General features: G+C 42.3%; 1 protein-coding gene across 2 annotated transcripts; it reads left to right on the top strand.

Annotated features, from left to right (window-relative positions):
* The first annotated feature begins 1,136 nt into the window (after nucleotides 1-1,136).
* On the top strand, nucleotides 1,137-8,406 carry dcun1d4 (DCN1, defective in cullin neddylation 1, domain containing 4 (S. cerevisiae)). Of its 2 annotated transcripts, none has more exons than XM_056378079.1 (11): nucleotides 1,137-1,224; nucleotides 2,554-2,624; nucleotides 2,752-2,791; nucleotides 2,969-3,056; nucleotides 3,260-3,348; nucleotides 3,516-3,586; nucleotides 3,991-4,082; nucleotides 4,239-4,347; nucleotides 5,741-5,845; nucleotides 5,994-6,096; nucleotides 6,206-8,406. In XM_056378079.1, the coding sequence occupies exons 1-11, from the start codon at nucleotides 1,206-1,208 to the stop codon at nucleotides 6,259-6,261; spliced, it is 843 nt and encodes a 280-aa protein (XP_056234054.1). In that variant the 5' UTR covers nucleotides 1,137-1,205; the 3' UTR covers nucleotides 6,262-8,406. The 2 variants fall into 2 exon arrangements, with proteins under 2 accessions (XP_056234054.1, XP_056234055.1); XM_056378080.1 differs by lacking the exon at nucleotides 1,137-1,224 and adding an exon at nucleotides 1,279-2,215.
* Nucleotides 8,407-19,286: the final 10,880 nt, after the last annotated feature.

Raw genomic sequence — 19,286 nt, 5'->3', positions numbered from 1 at the left:
GTTTAATCTATAAAAATGCTTCATATTTCAGGGGATATGTTTTATTAGATAAATGTGGTGGAGTTATAATTTCCCTGTAGTGGAATTAAAGTGTGAAGTTGCACAAAATGGAAATAGCAAATAATAAAAGTACCTCATAATTGTACATACTTACAGTACTTGAGTAAAAACACTTACATCCCACCACTATAAACTACTGCAAAATAAACAGTAGTTCTACTCCTGCAGGCAGAAGAGATGGTGACAGTAATGACACAGACGGCTGTGGTCATAACAGCCATTGCAGTGGACTATCAGCAGCAGTTTACCCAGCCAGCTCCACACTGAAGGTAGCCTAATATGAATTTAGTGAAAATGGTGGCATTCAGGGGGCTGGTCTTTTCAACTGGCTGGTCAACTTGTGTCATCTACCCTCAGTCAAACACTCACTCCCGTTTACTAGCTAACTCGTTGACCAGTTGTACAGGGTGATATAATTCAGCTCAATGTAACTGATTTTTAAAAAAAACAAAACAACTTGGGGGACCAAGCAACGTAGCCACATTTTTTAACGCATCCGTTCGTTTTGGTTGACATGTGGGACTTGTAGTCACCTGACCACCAGTTGCTAAACATAGAGACACTGAGTGGAGCGTTATTTGGGGCAGGACCTCTGCTAATACCCCGGGCTTCTACCGACCTCTGAAGACCGGTGAGCACGTAGGGACAGAGACGTAAAAGCGCCGTGGCTGAGGTAGGATATTTCGTGTTCCCAAACCATCGCGAATTTAGAAATATAACTCACACCCGCCACCAACCTCCGCCCGCGTGAGTTCACATCAAACGAACCCCAACGGCAGCTACACTTGGGAGGTCAACTCATGACTGAATTGACCAATCAGATTCCATCGTGGGCTGGGTTTCAGGCTTGCACGAGGAAATTCTGATGATTGACGCGCTCATAAAAATCTCCGGACCAATGAATCGCAGAGATAGCGCAGCCTGTTTGGGGAACGCTGACCAATCACATGCGCGCGCGGGAGGAGCCTATTTCTTTTCCCGCCTTGCCGTGACTTGACACCGTTGCTAACCAACCGACGGCCAGCGAAGGCGGAGACCGAACAGGCTCGTTTTCAATCATCGTTCGTGGGCGTGGTTTACGTTGACAAGGCCCGCCTATTGGCCGGTCTGCGGACTTCCCACAGACAGTTGTATGTTTCATAAAAATGCACTCTGATGCGGCAAGTAAGTAGTAACGTTATAGAGGCTTTCCTCGTCAAATTACCAGCCTCCGCGGAGGCAGCAGAGTTTGTCGGAGAGAAGCTAACAGTCGCGTTGTGTTTCTACGTCTTCTCTTAGCCCGCGGTTCTGTAGGATTTGATGATAACGCATGAATTCCGTGCTATTTGCTGGTTTCTTTGTATCTGCTAGTGCTGTCTTGGGCGACAACAAAGGAAGGATAGCTAGTGTTATTTCAGATGTTTGGGACGTGGAGGAGGTTACTTTTGACATGGCAGCTCTCCTGAACTTATTTATTTTGTGTAGCGTTAGCCGTGCTCAGCTGAACGCCGCCGATGTTAGTTAAATTGAGAAGGTTTTCGATGGTAATCGGAGCGTTGTGATCTTTATAGTCATCATCACTGAGGGTCCACTGTGCGTTTCAGCTCAGACTTGGCATCAATGTAGTGTCATAGTAAATCGGTCAATTTTCTGGTCAACTGCGGACTGTTACACAGAATGAAAATTGTGACGCAGTTGTGGAAAACATCTTTCATTGCATGCTGCAGCAGTGCTGTCCGGCTTTGCGGCACCCACATAAGCTGCTGCAAAACGTCCGTGCAATGCTTATGTGCCAGTAGGTACATAATGTTAGATTTTTGAAACAATGTAAAATGCATTCAATCAGTTGGGGTAAATGTTGGGGGTAGAGGGGTCTGGAAGAAATAGTTGTTTTGTAAAGGCTTGGGATTTGTAGTTTACTGTCCCAACCAGAGCTGAGGTTTCAATGGCGCCTTTGAAGGAAATGGACTACAACGCCCATAGGCCCAACTCTCCAGATACTTTGTAAACTCTGTGCAAGTTGCGCGTCTGCACTGCTATTTTAGGTATGCAGCTAGTGCTATCTGTTCGGCTGTGTGTTGGTTTGCCTGGTTCTGGCCTCTGGAAATAAATGAAAAGCGTCGGTGTTTGATGACAGCTTGAGGAGGGGAATGTACAGATGACGTTTGGCAACGAGGTAGCATGCACGATCTAAACATTGTCGAGTTTTGCATGTCTTTCGAGGAATGCAGAGAGTCACTCCCTCGTTCGTGTGAGATATTTTTCTGTCCGTTTCTGAAACGTAAAACCCTTCAACTAGAAACCAGACCAAAGTGATTTGAGCACTGTAGAGTCTGCTGTGATTTCAGATGTGAATTGACATCTCATTTCAACCATAGGTTCTTGTTGGTGCTATGATGATGTCACCTTCTTGTACCCTTGTACCAAGCTTGCACAAGTTTGACTGGCAGTAGAAGGTTGAGTGTTATGTTTTAGTTTGAATTTTGATGTTACCTTTATTCTTTGTGGAAATAGATTTACAGCTGAATTCCCACTTGACTACACTGGCCAGCATCCATAAGATCCACCACACCTTGCACAGGCTGGTAAATACATGTTAGCAGCTTGCATATATTAATTTTTGTGTGTATGTCTGTATGTGAGCGTGCACCACCACCCATATGTGTCCTACTCACAAGCATGTGTTATTTTGTTTTCTGTCTGTTTTCATAGAACCTGACAGAAGACGTTGGACAGGATAGCCACCCCTCAGGTAATACTTCAGCCGGTCGCTGTGTGTTTAATAGCTAACAGTTTGTTAATTATACTGCTGCCAAAACTGTGTGTCTGTCTGAGGTCTGACTGCTGGCTCTTTGAGAGTTCATGCTTTCTCGATGTATTGCTCATAAGTTGCCCCCTTTTCATTCCGCCTTCTGTTTCCTTCCTTCAGCTTGTTGCTCTAGAGCCATGCCTCCTAGGAAAAAGAGGAGACCCTCTGCTGGAGATGACATGTCAGCCAAGAAAAGTCGCCAGGACAGGTGTGAAAACCCGTTGTTAAAGATTTAAAACAAAACGACTTAGTAACATCGTTATAAATCTGTGTCTGTCTCAGTTATGCAGGGGCGTAAAGACTTTGGTTTGCATTTAGGAAAACTACGATAGGAAACATCCATTGAAATCACACTGACCACTGACTGCGTTGCTGCTGAGCTTGAGACTAAAACTGTCTTAACATCTGCAGTGTTTTCAGAAAACATGAAACGTCACAAATTCGCGAGGAGGAGACATTTTCTAGTAAAAGATGCTTGGAGTGGTTCTATGAATATGCAGGTGAGGTATTATATTTTGAAGCACTGTGTACACACACACACACACACACACACACAATATACATTCTTGGTTTAATCACATTCAGCCACTTACCAATGCCGTCGGTTTTTAGCCCCACATGTGAAATCGATGCTATATGTGGCTTCACACTTGTCCGTCTGAAATAGGTTGTGACGATGTGGTGGGTCCAGAGGGCATGGAGAAGTTCTGCGAGGACATCGGAGTGGAGCCAGAGAATGTAAGTAGGTTTTATGCGTTTTGGTTACATGTGTACGGTGTCAGTTTGCTTGCATTTTGCTCACTGTCTTTCTCCTTCTGGCTGCCAGTCAGACTTTCATTTTGAGACAACCTTTTCTAACTTGATTGGCTTTTCACATCTTTTTTTGATGTTTTATAAAAATGTAAAGTTAGCACAATCAAAAAAAAAAAGAAAAGTTATTAACAAAAAAAGTGCAGACCTAGTTTCACTTCGGTGTCACTATTTACACTCATTCTTTGTTTCAGAGGTTATTGAGGTCAGTCGTTTTGTGTGTTTGACCTACAACAGTTTTGTGAGTGCAGTAGATGGATTGATAATCTGGATGAACACATTTTGTAATTAAGGATATCTGTAGCTATAAAGGTTGTTGTTTGTGTGTTCAGGTGGTGATGCTGGTTCTTGCTTGGAAGCTGGATGCCCAGAGTATGGGATATTTCACTCTCCAGGAGTGGCTGAGAGGCATGGGCTCACTGCAGTACGTCACTTACCTACTTTCTTTTTTTTTTTTGTCTTTTATCGTGTTGCTTTGCTATGTTCTCTCTGGCTCAGGTCATGTTTTTTAAGAGTGATTCTCAGTAGTGCTTGTGCTGAAGTGTAGAGTTTGTCTAAGGCACCTCTCTGCTGTTGTCAGGTGCGACTCCACAGAGAGGCTGAGGAACTCGCTCGATTACCTGAGATCTGTCCTAAACGACAGCACCAGTTTTAAGCTCATTTATAGATATGCCTTTGATTTTGCTCGGGTGAGTCAAGCAACATCTTTTCTACACGGAAGCTCACATACACAACATGCCTAAAACAAAAAAGTCCAGCTCAGTTCAGTTAGATCTGAAACAGTTGTTTCGCCTGATTGAAATTCTTAAAAAGTCTCAAGCCAGCGTACAGACCTGCCTTGATGTCTTGGGTAGGTCAAGATCATTTTCCAGTTTGACTCAGAGGAGAAAGCACTTATCAGGTCTGTGGCCTATTTACATAGTCTGCCTTTTCACCTGTGCGTGATTTTAAATAAAGTAACTCTCTGATAAACTGAATAAAAACATGACTGTGATAACAGTGTAATATATATATATATATATATATATATATATATATATATATATATATATATATATATATATATATTTTAACAATACTTTTTATTGGGTTTTCTTATTTAACAAGAACAATAATAATAATAATAGATCAAAACAAACATATAGACCAGATCAACAGGCAAAAGCACAGAGAAAGTTTTAAAAAACACAGCTCAGGTTGACAGAAGTACACAGGAGGCCACAGGAAACAATACAGGCAAATCACAGGTCACAAGAGCCCAGATTCACGAGTTCCCCTGCACAATGATGGGGAAAAAAAGTCAGGTCCAAGATAGTACAGGTAGGGCTGCCAGACTTTGTAGAACTGGTCTGCTTTGTCATGTAGAATATTTGTAAGATATTCCAGAGGAAACAACTCAAATATAACTTTATACCAACCCTCAACAGAAGGGCCCTTATCACTAATCCACTGTATCAATATATTTTTCCTAGCAGCAAAAGTAGGAATGTTATATAGTAGTTATACGTCTACTTGGGAGGCCCAAAATCAAACACATTGGATCCATTTCTAAATCCTTACCAAATATTTTTTCCATTTAGCGTAATATGTTGACCTGATATTTCTGTAAATTATGAAACAACCGTAGTATTGGGTTAAGGTACCTATTTTGGGTTTACATTTAAGACACAGGAGAAATTAAAGGGTTTAATGCCTTGAATTAGGAGATATATGCAACCTATGTGTTATTTTAAGCTGCATCGCTTTCGCCCGAGTTCAGATGGATATCTTTTTAGCGTAACTCATAATATCTTCCCACGACTTCTCACCAGTAGTCACTGATAAGTCCTTCTCCCATACATCTTTAATCCCCTGTGTTCTAGTAGGAGACATACCACACATTACATCATAAAGCAAACTAAGACACTTTCTCTGGATGTTGAACAACAATGTTATTTTTGATTAAGAGTAATGGCAGTGGGTTGAGGAATTCAGTTTGTCATGTATATGGGACTAGTGTTGCTGACGATGATGTTTGTAGCCTGCTTTGTTTAAACTGTAGTTGACATTTTCATGAAGCCTTGGGTGTTTTGAATCGGACAGGAAAAGGATCAGAGGAGTTTGGACTTGAACACAGCCAAGTGCATGCTGGGGCTTCTTCTGGGAAAGACATGGCCCCTGTTTCCCGTGTTTAATCAGTTTCTAGAGGTAAGCGTTTGCCAGATCAAAGATGTCACATACAGTAGTTGTGTATAAGATTGTTAGTTTGAAGTCCAGTTCGACCTTGGCTAGGGTTGTTGTCGCTAAAAGGTTGTGGTGCCGTGTTAATGTAAAGCATTCATTTGTCATTCCTCAGCAATCCAAGTACAAAGTCATCAACAAAGACCAATGGTGCAATGTTTTAGAGTTCAGCAGGACAATCAACCTGGACCTCAGTAACTACGATGAGGATGGTGCCTGTGAGTGAACATGTGTCTACACAGAAATGTGACAACAGAGCTCAGTGTGCATGTTACACAGATAACAGTTCTCTAATCTGTTATAATCTCTGTCGTGTCCTTTTCTCAGGGCCTGTTTTGTTGGATGAGTTTGTGGAGTGGTACAAGGAAAGACAGATGTCATAGCTGCAGAGCAAAATGGAAAATGGAAAAAACACAACTGTGACAACAACGACTATGAGAATCAACAACCAATAAGTAAACAATACAAAAATGGTAAAGCAGTGACTGTGGGTGCTTCCTAGTAAAGGAGGGATTTGGGGCTGTGGGTGGGCTAGGGTGGGGGCGACGGGTTTGCAGCCTGGGTGCACGCTGCCCAGAGCACGGATGCGGAGGGCTGCCATTGTGGAGTAATGTTCCCTACCGAAGTTGCATAGTGGGCAAGCTTGCAGCAATCCCCAGTGGCATTGCTGTCTCTCACTGTGACATGTCATATTGCTGTCTGTGTTAGGATAACATGGTATCATACATGGATGATGGAAGCAAAATGGTATTATGTGGGAGAACCACTCCTCACCCTTATCTTCAGCACAGAGAACCCAACGGAAGTGACCATTCATGCATTGTGTCTGAGTCTTAAACAGGGTCACTTTGACCTGGGCACATTAAATATTATATATCTGTGCAATGAACTTGAACTTGAGCTTTTCTGGACAGATGGCACTAACTATTGTTTGTCATATTTTCAGTTTGATAGGAATTCTTCAAGAAGCACACTGTGTCAAATGGTTGATCGCAGGTTTCTGATGCCTGTGCTGTTTACTATTGATCTGTGCCAGTGATTTCTTTTTTTTCCCTCCAGTTTTTGTTCCCTCCTGCTGTTTTGCTCCAGCTAATGCTAACAGTTTGCTAACCCCCCGGCAAAGGCTTCAGACCTCATAACACCAAACAAATCAGCATTGCTGCTTACTAACTCTTATTACAGCGGTGAGCCACTAGTGCTCTGATCAGCATTTATTGGTCCGGTGACCAATCGATGTATCTACGTTGTGTAGGTAAGAGTATTATTGTGCCTCAAACCATGGAAGTCACTTTGTGTGTCCCACACACGTACCAACAAATCCAAATGTACATACACGTGTGAGAACACATACAACACATACAGATACTCATGCACACACAGACACACTGAGTGGTCAGGGATTATTTCAGGATGAATTCAAACTGTTTGGGCTGTGTTATAAGTTGACATAGATCTAGTTGGTGTCCATTTTGTCTTGATATGTGGTATATGTTTTGTCTTCCTTAGTCCACTGATAGTTTCAGGTCTCTTCCTAGTAGCATCTCTCCCAACACTGACAGTGTTTTATATATGTATATATATACACACATATATACATGTATATAACTATGGAAGACCAGTGACCCTCTCAGGACGAGGTCCTTTAGGCTTGAGTAGTAAGGTAGGTTTGCTGAAAGCATTGCTTTGTACCACCCGTAGGATCTAATCAAAACAATGGACACTGACGGTTTGGAACTGTGTGATGATGCTATGCTCTTCTTTCGCCTAGTATAATGTTCTTGTAACACATGTATAAATTTTTGTCTTTGGCTGTTGTGTGATGCTGAATCGTCAGAAGATTTAATATTTGCATGCATGCTCCAACAGAGCCTTTGGTGAATGGATGAGATTTTTTGAAAACATTTTTCAAATGCGTTTTTGTTTTGTACAGGAATTTGTGCAAGTGTTTTGTGCTCAATTTGATATTCATGATCATGTTATCTTAATTCTGATGAACAACATGATCGTGTCTATTAAGACCTGGAACACACCTGTAACCTCACGGTGGAACAGGAGTTCCCTCCTGCATTTGCCCCATCTTTCAGATCCTTACACGTGCTGTAAAGCTTTAGGTAGCTACAGCCAGTACAGGATCTAATTTTATTTATTGGAAGTGCGTAACTTGTTTTGCAACTTTTGCACCACACTGTCACAATACACACAAAATACACTTTGAAATCTGTCGTGAAGTTAATAGACATCAGCTCCCGTGTCACTGAAGCGCACTGCTGATAAAACTGTATGAAAGCCTCTTTTGTCATTACAACACCATCAACCATCAGCATAAAATCTAAGGTCGAAGTAGTTGTTGGATTGCTTACCAAATACTGTGTAGAGATCAGTGTATAGAGTTTTCTCCCATGACAGTGCAGGAGGATGAACAGCCTTGTCCCAACTGTATATATGTATGTAAACTATGTAAGTGTCTATATGTCTGTTTTCACTATAACCTATGTCTATATACATAAATAAAATGGTTTATTAACTTACTGGCTTATATTTGGGATCTTTGGTTAATAGTTTGTCAATAACAAAAAAACGAAGTACACTGTCATTACTGTTGTCATTATTTAAATGTACCTATTTCTACAAATGAACACTTCGCATAGTGTTGTTCAGGCATGGTTTTATTAAGGTCTCTTAAGTGTATTAATAATGCATTGCCATTAAGGTCAGAATATGGATTCTCGTTGCAAAATTGATTAGAGAGAGACATCTTTGAAAAGTGACTTACAGAAAATATGGCACATCTGCTCTGCTGTGCTCTGCAACAGTTCCACGAAAACATTTAGTATTTACATTTCATTTCAAGTTTAATACTTAACAAATCAATATAAAATAAAATAACAGTGCCAATCATTTACTTGTTTTGTCAGTGTTCAGGATGCAGTGCTTTCTGTATTTAAAAAAAAAAAAAAAAAAACTTGTTCATGTTTGAAGAGTTAAAATGGAGAGCTAGGTTTTGTGATGTAAGTGGAGACGGGTCGGATTAATCTGCATGTCTGCTGTGTTGCAGATAGGATTTGATACCGTCCCGCCCTGGTGACTTAATGCTCTGTGGAGACCGCCATGTGAGACCAACTGCCTCATCTGGTGGTGGTGTTGCTGGAATAGGAGGTGGAACCTCTTGCGGTGGCTCAATATCTCCAATGTCATGCGTCCTGTACCTGGGAATACCATATAGCAAATCTGCAGCTCCTCTCTTGTGTACCGAAGTGGAGGAAGTTAGTTGTGTTAGTGGCTGTTTGGCCAGGGGCTTGATTCCTTCCTCAAACCTGCTGGTGTCCCCTTGTGGACCATGGTCATCAAATAGAGGAGATGCACCCTTATCATGTACTGTATCCCACTTTCGTCTCTCTGATGACATGACCTTTAGGGCACTGAGGCCTTTCCTTTCACTCTTGTCCTCAGATACAGTCCTCAAAATCTCACTCATGCTGCCACTTGAGTTGTCAAACTTGTCAAGAGCTCTGTTGGATGTAAGAGAAACACTTTTAGTACTGGAGATGTTGAAGGAGTCAGGTGAGCTAAGTTCAGGCTCAGGAGGTGGATCCTGCTGTGGAGATGATAAGGCAGCACCCGGACGTCTCCTCGAACTGGTCGTAGAAAAGTCAGACAGATGGCGACCAATGCCAGTCCACTTTATCCCGGGTGGCACGTCCACATCTGTGGTGTTTCTGGACTGCCCCATGCTTTTCTTTACTATATCATCAAAGGTAATACTGGGAACCTTTGGGGCAAGATGTACATTTCTGTCACTCCCACTACGGGGTAGACCTTGTGCAACAGTTACCGTTTCAACATGGTCTACAGTTTGACGTTGAAGTGGCAATGAAGCTTTCATAATTAAACGCTTATAAGTGATTTGATCATTGTCTGTTGTTCCTGACAGATTTGATGCATGTCTGCTTTGTTTTGCAGTGTATCCTGTCACCTCTCTTTCGCTCTCGCTGCTGGAGGATGAGGGATTATTTGGCTCTGGTGATGGAGCCTTGAAATTCAGACGCCTCTTAATGCGCGGGACACCGAGACTCAGGTCAGGAACACTGTGGTCTATCTCATCCCCACTGTTGCTGCTGGAGGATGATTGTCTTTGTAATGGAGCTCTACCTGCATATTCTGTTGATGCACCTTGATTCACACTGCTGGACAAGGAATCAGGCAGTTGCTTTGATGATGGTATAGCAGGAGCCTTTTCACTGACCCTGATATCCAAGTACCTCAGAGTTTGTGGACTATCAAAACCAGTCAAAAGGTTATCTGGATTTGACTTTTCTTCAGTTGTGGGGAGGCTATAGTCTTTTTTTAATCTCTCTTTAACCTCTACTAAGTTGCTGGAGATGTTGTCTTGACTCTTCAATGTCAGAGAAACATTCACTGGTTTATTTTCAAGGGTCAGAGATGAATCAGTGCATATGATTTCTTGCATCCCATCTTCCCTTCTTTTTAGTCTTGTTCTACTGTTTTTACTCCCAGATTCATTTTCACTGCTGGAAGAGGAGTGGGAGTGAGGTGGAGGTGATGTGGGCAGAGTTGGTGGTGCATGGGTGTGCGATGTGATTTCAAGACGCTTTCTGAAGCGGGAGATACCTAGATTCATGGTGGCCCACTGGGACTGAAGCTCTGGGTTTATCTCTGGTGTTGTGCTGATGTTGTCATTTGTTTGTTTGTCCCCCAAGTCATCTGAAATAACTGCATACTTATCTAATTTGATATTGTGGTCTGTCTTTTTATTGTGAGGAATGTTTATCACTGGGGTCTTTTCCGAGGTCTCAGATATGACAGATACTCCCATTCCTACTTTTGCAGTGTGGTCTCTGTTCTCCCTCTTAATTCCAGAAGAATTTGATCCAGTCTGTTGAAAGCCTACAGATGACTCAGTTGGAGGTGAGTATGTCTTAATATCCAGGCGCCTTTTGACATGGGGGGCACTGCTGAGATCCAGTTGAGGCCATCTTGGATCTGGTTCCGGTTCTCCTGTTATTGATGTATTGCTTAAATCATCTGTATACTCCTCTTGCTCATCTGAGCTACTTGACAAGTAACGGGGGCTAATTTTGGTTTCCTCTGTCTTTCCTTTCTTTGTATGGTTTCTACCCCCACTGCTTAATGAATCATGAGATGATGATCTGGCTTTGATGTCCAAACGCCTCTTGACACGTGTGGTATGCTCAAGATCAAGAAGAGGCCACTGTGTTCCTGGGTCATGACTTACAGGTTGAGATACCATATTTGGAAGCCTTGCCATGTGTATCTCCCTTTTTTCCGTTTTCTTTATGTGATTTGTTGTTTCATCTTCACTGTCACTACTAGAAGATGAATCAGAGTCCGGTGATCCGGATTTGATATCTAGACGCCTCTTGATGCGAGGAATATGTTGAAGATCTAAGGTAGGCCACCTTCCATCTGGATCATGACTTACTGTTTGGGATTTCTGCAGTTCTGCAGTGTCCACCTTTGCTGGCCTCTGCTTTGTTGTGCTTTCTGATGTTTCATCCTCACTGTCACTACTAGAAGATGAATCAGAGTCCGGTGATCGGGATTTGATATCTAGACGCCTCTTAATGCGAGGAATATGTTGAAGATCTAGGGCAGGCCATCCTATATCTGGATCATGACTTACTGTTTGGGATTTCTGCAGTTCTGCAGTGTCCACCTTAGCTGGCCTCTGCTTTGCTGTGCTTTCTGCTGTTTCATGGTCACTGTCACTACTAGAAGATGAATCTGGAGATGTTGCTTTGATGTCCAAACGCCTCTTGATGTGTGTGGTATGCTCAAGATCAAGAAGAGGCCACTGTGTTCCTGGTTCATGACTTACAGGTTGTGATACTGTATTTGGAAGCCTTGCCATGTGTATCTCTCCTTGTTCGTGTTTCTTTATGTGATTTGTTGTTTCATCCTCACTGTCACTACTAGAAGATGAATCAGAGTCCGGTGATCGGGATTTGATATCTAGGCGCCTCTTGATGCTAGGGATATGTTGAAGGTCTAGGGCAGGCCATCTTCCATCTTGATCATGACTTAGTGTTTGGGATTTCTGCAGTTCTACAGTGTCCACCTTTGCTGGTCTTTGATTTGCTATGCTTTCTGATGTTTCATCGTCACTGTCACTTCTAGAAGATGAATCTGGAGATGTTGCTTTGATGTCCAAACGCCTCTTGACATGTGTAGTATGCTCAAGATCAAGAAGAGGCCACTGTGTTCCTGGGTCATGACTTACAGGTTGAGATACTGTATTTGGAAGCCTTGCCATGTGTATCTCCCCTTGTTCCTGTTTCTTTATGTGGTTTGTTGTTTCATCTTCACTGTCACTACTGGAAGATGAATCAGAGTCTGGTGATTTTGCTTTGATATCTAGGCGCCTCTTGATGCTAGGAATATGCTCAAGATCGAGGGCAGGCCATCCTCCATCCGGATCATGACTTACTGTTTGAGATTTTTGCAATGGAAGCTCTGTGTTGCCCACCTTCCCAGGCCTTTCTGCAAGTTGTGTTGTTTTATCCTCACTGCCACTACTAGAAGATGAATCAGAGTCCGGCGATCGGGATTTGATATCTAGACGCCTATTGATGTGAGGAATGTGCTCAAGATTTAGGGCGGGCCACTGTGTTTCTGGATCATTTCTAAGTTTCTGAGATTCTTGATATGGTAGCCCTGCAAATTCCACCACACCTGGCCTCTCCTTCTTTATGTCTTGTGTTGTTTCATCTTCACGACCACCACTAGAAGATGAATCAGAGTCCGGTGATCGGGATTTGATATCTAGGCGCCTCTTGATGCTAGGGATATGTTGAAGGTCTAGGGCAGGCCATCCTCCATCTTGATCATGACTTAGTGTTTGGGATTTCTGCAGTTCTACAGTGTCCACCTTTGCTGGTCTTTGATTTGCTATGCTTTCTGATGTTTCGTCGTCACTGTCACTTCTAGAAGATGAATCTGGAGATGTTGCTTTGATGTCCAAACGCCTCTTGACATGTGTAGTATGCTCAAGATCAAGAAGAGGCCACTGTGTTCCTGGGTCATGACTTACAGGTTGAGATACTGTATTTGGAAGCCTTGCCATGTGTATCTCCCCTTGTTCCTGTTTCTTTCTGTGATTTGTTGTTTCATCTTCACTGTCACTACTGGAAGATGAATCAGAGTCTGGTGATTTTGCTTTGATATCTAGGCGCCTCTTGATGCTAGGAATATGCTCAAGATCGAGGGCAGGCCATCCTCCATCCGGATCATGACTTACTGTTTGAGATTTTTGCAATGGAAGCTCTGTGTTGCCCACCTTCCCAGGCCTCTCTGCAAGTTGTGTTGTTTTATCCTCACTGCCACTACTAGAAGATGAATCAGAGTCCGGCGATCGGGATTTGATATCTAGACGCCTATTGATGTGAGGAATGTGCTCAAGATTTAGGGCGGGCCACTGTGTTTCTGGATCATTTCTAAGTTTCTGAGATTCTTGATATGGTAGCCCTGCAAATTCCACCACACTTGGCCTCTCCTTCTTTATGTCTTGTGTTGTTTCATCCTCACTACCACCACTAGAAGATGAATCAGAGTCCGGTGATGCTGCTTTGATATCTAGACGCCTCTTGATGCGTGTGGTATGTTCAAGATCAAGAAGAGGCCACTGTGTTCCTGTGTCATGACTTACAGTTTGAGATACTTTATTTGGACGCCTTGCCATATGTATCTCTCCTTGTTTGTGTTTCTTTATTCGTGCTATTGTTTCTTCCACTTTCTTGCTAGTAGAAGCTGAATCAAGAGGAGGGTGTGTTGCTTTGATATCTAGGCGCCTCTTGATGCTAGGAATATGCTCAAGATCGAGGGCAGGCCACCTTCCATCTGGATCATGACTTACTGTTTGGGATTTTTGCAATAGAAGCTCTGTGTCGCCCACCTTTCCAGTCCTCTCTGAAAGATGTGTTGTTTCATCTTCACTGTCACTACTTGAAGAAGAATCAGAGTCCCGTGATGGTGCTTTGATATCTAGACGACTCTTGGCATGTGTAGTATGCTCAGGATCGTGGACAGGCCACTGTGTGCCTGAATCATGACTTCCTGTCTGAGAATCTTGAAACGGAAGCTTTGTCATGTCCACCTCTCCTTGCTCTTGCGTCTTTGTATGTTTTGTTGTTTCATCCGTAGTCTCATCACTAGAAGATGAGTCCGATGCTGGTAATGGGGCATTGATTTGGTCTACTCTGCCTTTAGTCTGTTTCACTTTGAGGTCTGTGATTTCTGCTCCGCTCTCACTGCTGGAAGAAGATGAATAAGCTTTAGGTGGTGAAGGTGCACTTGTATCTAGACTCTTACCAAAACTGGTAACACCCAAACTGAGACCGCGCCACTTTGTCCGTGGCATTGGTTTAACTTTCTCCCTGGTGCCCCCCTCGCCTGTAACTATCCTGCTGCTTAGCTGGTCATATTCGGCAATTGATTTTCCGTTCGCTTCTCCTTTTTCTTCCTCTTGATTGACTGTGTACTGCATTGACGCCCCATCACTGTCACTGGAATGAGAGGAAGATGGATACTCTGGTCTCTCTGCAGGCCTTTGTGGGTCAAAAGTGTCAGTGACCTCAGACTTATCTTGGTACCTTATTACATCTTGTTCCTCCTCTTGGTCTGAGTTCAGAGTGTATTGTGTAGGTTCATCCTCACTGATGTATGAGCTGGAGCTGGACGTATCCACCCTATTTTGTCTATCTGAATTGGGTACCACAATCAGTTTTGAGTCAGTAAATGAATCAAACACACTGCTGGACCTTGCAGATGTGCTTCGAACAGAATCACTAAATTCAAATTGTTCTTCGTTCTCCTGCCACATATCAGAGTCTTTTGGGTTGGCATTATTTGTATGTGGTGACCAATCTGCAAAGGGCTCGGAGGAAAATCCAGGAATTTCACTTTCGTCTTCTATGGAAATTTGTGGCACCTCTACTTTTCTAGATGTTGAGAAATCAGCTCTCTGCTGAATGGAGTCCTCTGCCAGCTGAGGAGACTTGGGTGTCGTGTGGTCTTTTAATGCTTTGTCAGATAGTGACGAATCTGAGCATGAAGACAAGCTTCTTCTCTCCTCCAGCTCAACAGGGTCTGGGATGTGTTCAAACTCCATTTTGTGTGTGCGTCCTGCGTCGGTGATGCCTGAGACGGCTCTGCCATCTCTCTGGGTATCCTGTGGTAAGCTGTTTTCACTTCCTGAATCTCCATCTGTATGCTTTTCCTCCTCAGTCTTAGCTGATTCACATTCAATCACTGCATCCTTATTGATGCTTTCCTGGTTGCCACTGGCTACGGTATCATAATATTGTACATTTCCATGTTCTCTATAATCTATAGTGCTAAATGTGACTCTCCTTTCTCTGTGAGTTACTACCTCCTCTGGTTCCTCACCATCGGAGTAGGCCTCATTCTCATATTGTCTTTGTTGTACAGATGAGACAGAGTTGGTTGAAGCGGGGCTTTTCTTCTTGGTCACCTTTGCCCAAAGCACATCAATACAAGGTCTCGCTAAGACCCCGAGGATGAAGGCTATCAGAAACGTGATGAAAACAGACAGACACACAGCCAGAACCAACTGAGACTGTGTGGCTCTCTGATTCCTCTCTTCACCTATCCTACTTGGGGTGTCTTGTGGGATTACTTGTCGGATGGTTCTGGGTAAGCTTCTAGTTTTTCTTCTTGCACCTCCTACTCTACTGATCTGGAGGTTAAAAACAGACACAACCTCATGATCTTCAGACATACACACATAAAGTCCTGTGTCTCTCTCTGTGACATCACTGATGAGCAGATCGGCCTGAGGTTGGTTCACAGATGCTTGACCACTGGGCGTCCACCACATCGGGTCTACGGAGAAGACAACATAGACATGTAATTGGACTGACCTACACAACTATATATGTGTTAATCTGTTTTACACTTTTGACTGAGTTACCTTGGGTGGAGCAAGACAGCATTATCTCAGAGCCGCTATAAACTGTCACATCTTGATGGATCTCTGGCCTGTTTTCAGGACCAAAACAGTTCAGGTCATCCTCCTCCAACTGTAGCAGGTCTTTGCCTGAGAGGATAGAGGGGGAAGCACACACCACGTCCCAGGCCTGCAGGCCTCTGCTGCTGTCAAAGGCCATCCGCCTTCTTAGACTGCGCATGCTGCAGTCACACTGCCACCTGTTCCCACCCAGCCCAACATCTGCCCCAATGTTATGCAGAGAGAGGTACATCAAAGGATGGAGGCTGGTCAACATGTTGAAGCTCAGATCAAGGACCTTTAATGGAGGCACAACATGGACATTCAGCATATAGCAAGACATATACTTTGACTGCTAAAAAAATTAAAAGAAAGACAGTTAAGTTACATACTTTTTTCTGAGAGTTATCAATCAAAACAGAATTCGGCATCACTGTATGGCTGGAAATACTGAATATTCTGTCGTTCATCAAGTTTCAATAAGTGTGAAGGAACAAAATGAACAGATTGAAGGAAAATAATCTAAATTACCCTGAGCTGGGTTAAATCCTGGAACATCTGTGGATGGAGACTTGTGATGAGGTTGTGTTGTAGGTGCAGCTCTTTCAGCTGTCGAAGGTGGCTAAGGTCGCCTGGTCGTACAGTTGAGATCCTGTTGAAGGAGAGCTGCAGAACCCATAAAGACGGACTACGTTCCAGCCCTGGATGACAGAATATAAGGGCCGTAATTAGAACTCAACAATAACCACGATGGGGTGGCTCGTCAAGGGAGGAATGTACCATATGTTACAGGTTTTTCCGTGATAATAACAGGTCGGTTTGTCTCTTGTGCTCCCATACCTGTGCTGCTTCACATTCTTCACTGTGACTTGGAAGGTGAAAATCTGTTCATTTTTCAGTAAAAACTCAATTTGTTAGCATTACTGCTGAGATTGGATAATGGAAACTACAGGCCTTACTGTGTGGATGTCTAGATAGTGAATAGTGTAAAATATCTGAATCAATGAAAACCCCCTTTCCTAGAATATGAATCCAGCCTGTGAACACTTTTACTATATGACTAATAAGGGGCTCTGAATTTTTTCTGTGTTGCTCATTCCTCCCCCGCTGCCTGTCTCCCCCCTTTTCACTCGCCTGAGACAATCTCCCCGAGTCTGCTGCGCTAAAGTAAGGCACTGTGAGTCTGTGCTTCATTAGAGAGGCACTGAGGGTTCTGTGAGCCGAATACCAAACAGGAGAGAAGTCCATGACTGTCAACACAGCTCTGGCTGAGTAAATGGACTGTCCACACATGCCTTTAAAAGAACCGTATTAAGAGCATTTCTTGGGAACACATAGGGCAGAGGGAGTTCTGTGAAATAACACGATGCAGGGGGAAAACGTAAAAGTTGCGTTGTATGTTTTCTCCTGTCACAGAGCCACTGGAATGTCAGTAAAAACTGTGATTGCCTGACAGCTGTACAGTTTCATTATCTTGGGAGGTTGAATCATTTTGGAGTGTAGCACAGTAGTAAAGATAAGGAATATTAATGAGAGGGTTTGTTTATATGAGGAAAACACATGGCAGGACAGTCAAGATCACAGATTTATTCTTCTATAATGAAAAAGAAATGAAAAAGAATTAAAGTTCAGACCATGTTAACCTTTTTAAACAGAATTTGGTAAAAAAAATTAATAAATAAAAGGCTGTGAGGTGAGGGTTTCTTTCAGATCTGACTCACAGACATATCTCAATCACATTCCAGAGGGCAATTAAAGGTGTGGCTCATGTACATCGTGCAACTTTACTATCAGAGGCACCATTTTTAATCACCCACACACAAAACAGCTTTTCAAAAAGGAACACCCACGTGTAATTAAGTCATTAAATCCCAACCTGGGAGGCCAGACCCCTCTAGTGGGTCACAACATAATGAAATGGAAGAGGAAAGAACCCAAAAAAGTTTTGCTCCACAACGTTAAATTCATCTTTCATCAATTCTTTATCCCTAAACTTTCGCTCTGTTGAGTTTTGTAAGTTGTATTCTCTTTATCTCCTGGAACATTTATCCAGAAAACAATCTGAAGAGGTAAAACATCTTGACATGGACCTCTGACACCTGTGACAAAGGGCCACAGTTAGAAGAAGCTGTATTTTAATGGGTCAAAACCCAAAAAGGGTAGGATACTTGTATAGATCACTCTGGTCACTTCCTGCTTATGTAAGTAAAGATACTACAGTTTACGTATTTCATGGATACACACCCAGACCATAGACATTTCTTATGACTATGCAACCTTAGAACATATTGGGGTGTGGTTGGCAAATCATCATAAGATACTACGCAATATTGTGAACACTGCCCTATGTGTAATTCAAGTCTGTTCCCACGCATGGCTGATGTTCAAGATTATTTATGTGTATTTACTATTTATTATTACAATATATAGGATTATTATTACTATCATTCAATTCTGAAGGTTGGATTTGTACAGTACGTGTGTGTTGACAGCAGTATTGGAAAGTAACTAAGTATTTACTCAAGTACTATTGATTGTACTTTGCTTGAGTATGTCCTTTAAAGTTACTTTCTATATATACTGCACTAAATTTCTCAGTGAAATATTGTACTTTTTATTTCACTATGTGTTTAAGAGTGTTACTACTTACTTTTAACATAAGATGAAATATGATGTTGTAGTAAAATAAACCCAACTACAAAGTTGTATATACACTAGTTATACATATAGGCCTAAAGCAAAACTATTAAAGTATTTATATATATGCATACATATATATATATATATATATATATATATATATATATATATATACTGTATCTTATTTCCAATTTTAGGAACTACAAAATACAAGTAAAAGCCAAACCTCAGTGACTGCACTGAAGCAGGTTAAGGCTAGTCACAGCTGACCTTAGCTAAAGCTAATTTACAGGCTTTTTCCAACCTGTGTCCTGTAAAACTAATCTTGATGTCTTAGTGACTAAGTTTGTTATACCACATGAGGCTGTAGCTAAATCCAAAATGTTCCACCAGATGACCTAGTCCTGCTAAACACGCTAGCTAGCTAGCTTAGTTTATAAGCCTGCAGTCTGTGCAGGGTGTCCTACAAACTTTAAAGCCCTTTATCACAACGTCACTCTCCGTACTTACTGCAGGTTGCCTTTATAAGGCAGTAAGTAATACTTTTAGTTTTGATATTTCCAAACAATGCTGTATGTTTACTTAAATAATAATGTCAAAGTTAAATCTATTTACACTGTGTTTTAGCTACTTTTAGTTTAGTAAGTGAACTGAATGCTTCCATCACTGGTTGATAAGGGCAGTCCAAGTTTGATCTGATGCAAATTCATCACAGATTCAAATGTTTTAACTGACATGGAAGTGTATGAAAGTGATATGTTGGCC

Source organism: Seriola aureovittata, chromosome 6 (assembly GCF_021018895.1).
Source record: "Seriola aureovittata isolate HTS-2021-v1 ecotype China chromosome 6, ASM2101889v1, whole genome shotgun sequence".
NCBI classification, from domain to species: Eukaryota; Metazoa; Chordata; class Actinopteri; order Carangiformes; family Carangidae; genus Seriola; species Seriola aureovittata.
This window is presented reverse-complemented; position numbering and strand designations above follow the sequence as displayed.